This window comes from Dysidea avara, chromosome 6 (genome assembly GCF_963678975.1).
Source record: "Dysidea avara chromosome 6, odDysAvar1.4, whole genome shotgun sequence".
In the NCBI taxonomy this organism is placed as follows: Eukaryota; Metazoa; Porifera; class Demospongiae; order Dictyoceratida; family Dysideidae; genus Dysidea; species Dysidea avara.
This window is the reverse complement of record NC_089277.1, coordinates 30,032,912-30,040,767: the sequence shown is the minus strand read 5'-3', so window position 1 is coordinate 30,040,767 and position 7,856 is coordinate 30,032,912. Positions and strand designations below refer to the sequence as shown.

Genomic DNA, 7,856 nt, shown 5'->3' with positions numbered 1-7,856 from the left:
CATAAATCCACCTCCTGTCTTTTTAGTCTCCTTCTGATACAGTGCCAAGTAAGCAGCAAACTTTAACAACAATCAATCAATCAATCAATTCTAACATACTGTTATGTTTAATCTGCCAGCTTAAAATTGTTACCATTCAGAATGTAAATTCCTGGGGGAGTATGCCCCTAGACCCTCTTAGATTTAAGTGTGCATGCAACAGAAAATTTGGATACCTGTTCCCAAAATTTCTGGAGCCGCCTTTGATAACTGTGCTGTACTGTATTTGTCCAATTGTTTGCATAACTATACTATATAGCTCATACTGTACTATATGGCTCATACTGTACTATATGGCTCATACAGTACTATATGGCTCATACAGTACTATATGGCTCATACTGTACTATATGGCTCATACTGTACTATATGGCTCATACAGTACTATATGGCTCATACAGTACTATATGGCTCATACAGCACAGTTATGTAGCTAATTAGTACTGTATAGAAAACACAGTACCTGGTCAGCTCTTTGATCCACCCCACAAAGTACAATAAGTTAAACTTCCAGTCCCATCTTTATCACAAAGAGGGAAACTTTTAACTTTCTATAAAATTGTCAGAGCTACCCCCTTCTCCATACATACCGCCATCATGGCTGCTACATAAGACCCTGAGAGTATCACTTACACTCCTTTTTCTCTCATCTGCAATAAACTTATGGAACAATCAACCCCCAGATACAACAGGAACAATACTAGACATTTTATTGATGTGGACTAACTTCATATGAGTAATTGTAACTATGCAGCCATAACTATTGTGTATACTTGAATATAAATTTCCTGAGGCTCTGCACAGCAATTTGGTGCCACCCTGTCTTTTTGACAGAATTATATACTAAGTAAATAAACAAAATTAACTAATAATTATAATCTAGGAACCTAAGTGAAACCTCTGAAACCAGAACCATTTAACAATTAATTTGTGAACTCATCTGTTGACCTCACAACTAGGAGCAGGCAGACTGTTTACCTTATGATACAGTATCTCTTTGTAAACAACTAGCTAGGATCCATATTATATTTGTGCTAGGACAATGTGTGATAACAACTCCGACAGTAGCCACGGTGCTTATATCCATTAGAGCACTAGTTGATCTTTTTTCTCCATTAGATCATCGTGCATCCATCAATATTTCAGTGTTTATGTTCAGTTTTATCCTACCATTTGTCCCGCCACAGTTGACCATCAATCCTCGTCGATACTCATTCTTTGTTAATACTGTACATGTCTTCCTGTGGAATTCTGTACATGTACACATCCTCAATGATCCAAACCCAAAATCTTTCCAGCATTCATTGTACCATTATGTGTGTTAATTCAGTTGTTTTTTTCAGACTTTCTACTAGTTTGTAGCTATAGTTATGCACCTATCAATGTATTTCCCCACCACCCTCCCTTTGGGTGATGGTAGGGCTTCACTGGGGGAATTGACCGGCACAAAACTATTGTCCCACTATGGGGCATTTGACAGCCATTCATTAGCGTCCAAGTTTTGTAACTTTCTATGCTATGACCCCTGCATTGTAACTGGGGCCAACAGTGGGGATTTGACACGACAGGATTGCCCTACTATGGGGAATTTGACATCCGACTGTGTCAAATCTCCATTATAGCCCCATTTATTCCCGGGGGGGTATAGCTAGTAGGGCAATACATTGATAAGTGCATTAGTTATTGGCATTTTGTAGTGTTCTTTGTTGGGCTGACTCCTTGTACAGGTTTTGCCTTTTGTATATGTCTTCTATTGTGGTAAAATTGAAATACTAATCAATACGCGCCTGCCAGGTTGTCCAGGCTACTGGGTCCCCTGGCATGGTCTATAAAGAACATGGACGGTATGAAAATCATCAAGACCTCGCGACTATCATCAACTGTTGTACTACACGTATAGCCTGAAAAAGAATACTGCCAAGTTGTCAACTCTACAACTCAGAACTGGACACTATGACTTTTGGATGACGTCATAGTTATTTTTGGGAGCGTTTATTACTTCACTGATTGCAGCGCCGGGCGGCTAACAACTGGTTGTTCCTGGTTCTCCTCGTGCTTCGTCGTGCTTCGTCGTGCCCCGCCTTATTCAGCCCGCGATGCTATTCAGTAGTACCTACTTTGAGACATAATGGTGGTCACTAAACTAAGGCATGTTTGGAGGAAGTGGCTTAAAGAAGAAAGCCTCGTTTTATTCAGCCTGTCATGGCCTACGGTGAGTGTAGTAGTGCAGGGTCTCAGTCGGGTGTATAGCGTACTGCAGTGTTCATGTATGCTCCACTGTGCAATAAAGGTACACTAATGACCCTCCCCTTTTTCCAGAGTGAGTGAAGAAATGATGGGAATTTATAGAAATGGTGGAACTTTACAACATGACGGGTTGGCCATGAAACTTTTAATTGAGATTGATTTCAAACTTTAATCTCTGGATTATAACCCTAGTTGGTTGGAGCAAATGCGGATATGGTCATACTCAGCTCCATTAAAATGGGCAGGGATGTCCTTGGGGATGTCTAGACTGCTGTTATGGCAAGGGTAGTCACTACCAATAGTCCTGTAGAACCATCTGTGACCGGGATCAAAATCAAATTAAACTATCAAGAGGTAAATTAGCACTGAATCAATCGATCAAGATGTCCTACTGAGAAAGTGGTGATAGCTAGCTCGCAACAAAACGAGAATTTATGAAAATATGTGCTAAATTATCAAGCAATCAAGACTGTTTTTAAGGCAAAATCAAGTGATCAAGGTATATTTTTGTTGATCAAAAACCTTGATCCTGGTCACAGATGGTTCTATAGGACTATTGGTAGTGACTACCCTTGTATAGGTTAGACTACTCCAAATAAATTCTCGTTTCCCGTCCTAGACTTGGGCATATTTGTATGCGGGTGGGAGGTCCATTTCCATTATAAGTTTGGCGGCTTTTTTTTTGCCATTATTTGTGTGGCGTAGCCATAAAAATCTGCATAAAGCATGCTTTAGCACTTTTAAGTTACAAAAATAACACAAACATGAATACAAGATGCTTTTACTGAGCCTGTACAGAATACAAGAATAAAACTGGAAAATAATAGAAGAATCCAAAATAATGGAATATTTAGAGCTGAAAATGTGGGTGGTGGAAGGGAAACAGAATTTATTTGGAGTGGCCTTATTGGGTAAGATGTTCTGCAAAATTCAAGGTAAAAATGGTATAGAGGATCCAGGATTATGTGTATTTACGGGATGCTATTATGTCATGTGAATACACCTGTAGCCACAATATGTACTAATTGAGACATGTGAAAATTATAGATATGCTTTGATACTCTGGTCATATGGATTTCTGTAACTGTGTTTCAAAGAAAAGTCAGTAGAGTGCTTTGACGTCAAGAGGTTTTAGTCCTTTAATGTGAAATTCGCCCTACAAGACGCAATTAGACAGCTTCAGCCACATTAATATATATATATATATACTACACTACTATATGGATATGGTGCTTAACAATATATTCGTTTATTAGCCAATTTGCACTGGTGATTTTCGAGATGCTAATAACAGACCATCCCATGTTTTATATGTCCAAAATTTCCTAGTGCTCCATAAATCATCATGGTTACTCACATGGCGTAAAGGTGTCCCATTAATTCACACAGTTTCAGATTTTTCTAAGGACCTCTACTTCAGTTTCCGCAGTCTGCAATAAAATATCAATCCACTTAAACCCACTTAGCAGTGTGCAAGTCACTCAGAAATCTTTTTGGTTACCTGATATACTCTTGGGTTAATGGACACTGGTGATGATCTGAATCATAGTGTTCACTTAATAGCATTCTCTTAACAGAGGCTGTGCATGGTATCAGGTTGTTATCATATACAAAATATTTGTGTGAGAACTAATCTCTTTACAGGCTATCACATTGCTCCTCCACTCAACGGTACCACTAACACTTCTTGTGTTTATTGGACACATTAACAAACATAAATCTAAACTTCTAATTGATGCCGCTTGTGAGTGTTACTACTGGATTGCGTGTGATAAATTAATAATATTGCTTTCTGTTTTGCTTACATAGCTCTTGGCATCTCGGTAAGTGACGTGCTTGTTAGACTGTATCATGTTGTGTCTATTTCCTGTAGCTTATAAATGTTGTTGGGTACTCAATCATTTATGGATTGTCAGCTGCAACTGAGACACTTTGTTCCCAGGTACAGATTCAAAGTCATTTCACCAGGTTTAATAGTGCTGTTATTGTATAGGCTTATGGGGCAAGAAATTACAAGAGAGTTGGTGTTGTAATGCAACGAAGTGTATTGATCTGTTCCTTGTCCTTGTTTCCTGTGTTATTCGTTTTCCTCAATGCTGAATCACTCCTGTTAATCCTTCATCAATCTCCTTGTGTGGCAAGGTATATTATGTATGTACATGAATTTGTGGTATGGTTGTAAGATATGTAATAAATACAGTGTGAATATAATGTATGTAGTGTTTGTGTGGTGCGTACAATTTGTACATACGGTTGTGTGTGTATGCGTGCATATGTGTGAGAATGTACGCGTACATACATGCGTGATAATTATATGTAGTAGAGTGGGTTTATGCAAGAATTATAAATATTCTAATTTTGCTTTTATTGCAGGCTGACTGGAAAATTCTGTAAGATAGTTACACTAGCTTTACCAGTAAGTTCATTGTCTTCTAATTTTATTCACTGTAGTAAAGCTGTAAAGTAGGCTTCATACCACAGTAGCTTGTGTTGTGGTACCTTGCTACAAAACCTGTGTGGTCTGAAGTCCAGCTTGCAAATACTGTACATGTACATGTACTGTATTAGGGTCTTACTGTACTGTATTAAGGTCTTACTGTACTGTATTAGGGTCTTACTGTACTGTATTAAGGTCTTACTGTACTGTATTAAGGTCTTACTGTACTGTATTAAGGTCTTACTGTACTGTATTAAGGTCTTACTGTACTGTATTAAGGTCTTACTGTACTGTATTAAGGTCTTACTGTACTGTATTAAGGTCTTACTGTACTGTATTAAGGTCTTACTGTACTGTATTAAGGTCTTACTGTACTGTATTAAGGTCTTACTGTACAGTGTATGAATGTTGTAGTTGTTGTACATTGGAAACTGCTAAAGAAAATGTAGTAGAAACAAGTTGATGTTGTGCTACTTCTAAAAACCAGTCGCCATGCAGCTAGCTAACTCATCTGGGATTAACTATAAATAGTATACGCTACTATGACTTAACCAACTATGTATTACTATTTTATTGTTTTAACCAATAGGGTAGTTTTGCAATAATATTGCTAGCTAATTTTCGTAATTCATGAATTTTTTGTAATTCATTCAATTACGTTGCTATGCACTGCTAAGGAAGCGCTTGTTAAACAAACTGCTTTTACCAACATATTACTCACAGAAGTATCTTCTAAACTGTTTTATAGTTTGACTATCGTGTTTTTTCCCACAAATTCTCTCGACAAAGCCTCAAAGCTGCTCTTTATTTCCATTCACGTACGTAAGGGATACGCCCCCTTTCATCTCGAAGCGATAGGCTATTCCTGGCAGTGTACGAGGCCTGCACCATTGTTTTTCAGTTGTTAAACGCCTGAAAACCTCAAAGGGAAGGTAATTTACAAAGTCTGAGGAAAGTCACCACACCCATATTTCGGTCCACCGAAAAGAAACCACCTCAGAGCAAAGTTCACCTGTGCAGAAATTTAATACATACTTCATTTCGCTTTTACTTCTTATGTAAAAACTGCTTTTACCATTATTTAACGATTTTGCTCACGTGGGTGCGTACAGACAAACATAAATAAGTACACACACACACTTTTACGAAAACAATTTCAGTAAACCAGGCCCATTATACCACCTGTGACAGTGTATATACGTGAGTGTCAATGTTTTGTGTCATTCATCTAAAGTCTGTTCGAACCATCCAGGGTTTGAGTCACTGGAAAGTCATATGTATCATTGATCATTGTATGCATAATAATTTTCAGAATTGCCCGAGTTCCTGTGATAGTCAATTTAGTATGACCTCAATTATTTGATATTGATTAACCAAATTGCCCTCAAGTGATTATTTTATTAGAGTATTCTGTCAGTAGGTAGTAGAGTACAGTATGTTCTATTAGGGTAGTTGAACAGAGTTCTGGCTTCATTCCTTCACAGACACTCGTGCTCTGCACTAAGTTAAGACCCTGCACTAAGTTCATTGAATGGGCTTCATTTCTTTACTTATCTGAACACCATTATGAATGAACTGACACACAAGTGTTTAGGTGATGGAGGGTGGCAATTGTGTATTATGTTTCCTATAATTTACATTGTACAGTAACGACTGCCGTTTCATATTTAGGTTTGTCACACTCTCCTACCAAAATTCTGCCAATGTTAAATATGTGGCTGGATCTGCAAGAATCCCACATGTTTGCGCAAGCTTAAAGTATTGTAGAATCCATTAAACACAATGAGTGAAATACTACGAATACTCTTTTAAGCATTTTTTTTGTTATGGAGAAAGGTACCAATGGCAACAACCTAGATATCATTGAAGTTCAACAACTTTTTTGTGTTCAGTGCGATGGAAGTTGTGATTGTTAGTTTTGGTTCACTTTCACAGCTTCCGACTTCACCCTGATCGTAGGATAGATCTGAGACATAAAGTAACTTATCCAGCAATGACTTCACCTGTTTATGGGAAACGTGATGGTCTAACTCCATGTTAAACTGCATTTGTAAGTTGTGTCTGCTGTTACCTACAGTATGTCTTGTAAAGCTCTCAGCATCTAGGACTGAAATTTTGGTTGGCTATTCCTTTGGCTATCTAGATAAAGGAAATGCAATTACAGTGCTCTCTGAATTATCCAAATACTTGATTATCTGAACAGTAGAAATGACTGTTCTATTAGAGTATTTTATCTAAGGTGTGCATTCTATTAGGGTAATTGAACAGGGCGCCATATATGAACGAATGGGTTACATTTATCCAAACTTTTTGCTTATATCTGGGCACATTTTGGTACCAAGGGGGTCGGATGATTGAGGGAGCACTGTAAATAGAATTCGAACAACAAGTAAGTGTCTTGCAGATCCTGTCACATAAAATGTCATACTATTTAAAGGGTCATGCATCATTTTAATAGATAAATATATTGGGAGTGTATAGCAATACTAAAGATGGCTTGTGTAGCAGTAAGGATGAGAAGTGCTGTGAACACAAACTATCATTTCATGGATAATTGAATATTTTGTTGTCAACAAATAATATCATAAAGTATTTCTTCGTGGGATCTCCAATAGCACCTGTGTATGCATGCATACAGCTCAATTATTCACAAAGGTGTCTGATAAGAAGTGAATATTTGAAGTGCACAGTAACTGGTATGCATATGGTATTCACAGTTCAAATGTTCTAATAAAACAAACACGTACTCTACACCTACGTATCAACAAAATGTTCAAATAAAATAATCACTTTGGTCATTCGGATAGTTGATGAATAAGTTCATTGAGGCTTAGATAATCAATGTCCCACTGTTAGTGTGTTACAATCCTGATGCAATATGAACACTACTGGATGTATACAGTATGTGAAGTTTTTAAAGGTTTTTCTTCATGATGTTACAGGCAATGTATTTGGAGATTGTGTTTGTGAAGTATTTACAGTCCCAGGTGAGTGGTAGGTGTGTTATAGTATCGCATGCTCTGTTGACCATATTAGGGCATAGTTAGACCAACCGTTATAACAGGCATCATCAGCAATGTGGTGAATATTGTTAGTCTAACATTACTATTGTTTGTAGCTGGACTGGAAATAG

The 7,856-nt window shown here is 37.6% G+C and overlaps 1 protein-coding gene across 2 annotated transcripts in view; it reads left to right on the top strand.

Annotated features, from left to right (window-relative positions):
• The first annotated feature begins 2,056 nt into the window (after positions 1-2,056).
• The window catches only part of LOC136259167 (multidrug and toxin extrusion protein 1-like), a 14,454-nt gene continuing 8,654 nt past the window's right edge, over positions 2,057-7,856 (top strand). For both annotated transcript variants that reach the window (XR_010703231.1, XM_066052610.1), the window contains exons 1-8: positions 2,057-2,251; positions 3,931-4,030; positions 4,096-4,109; positions 4,160-4,228; positions 4,280-4,428; positions 4,660-4,702; positions 7,666-7,710; positions 7,760-7,856. The exon at positions 7,760-7,856 is cut by the window's right edge and continues 1 nt beyond it. Coding sequence is in view for 1 of the 2 variants with exons in the window: in XM_066052610.1 (XP_065908682.1) it covers positions 2,168-2,251; positions 3,931-4,030; positions 4,096-4,109; positions 4,160-4,228; positions 4,280-4,428; positions 4,660-4,702; positions 7,666-7,710; positions 7,760-7,856 (601 nt within the window). In the remaining variant the exon portion in view is untranslated. The remainder of the gene's footprint in view (positions 2,252-3,930; positions 4,031-4,095; positions 4,110-4,159; positions 4,229-4,279; positions 4,429-4,659; positions 4,703-7,665; positions 7,711-7,759) is intronic.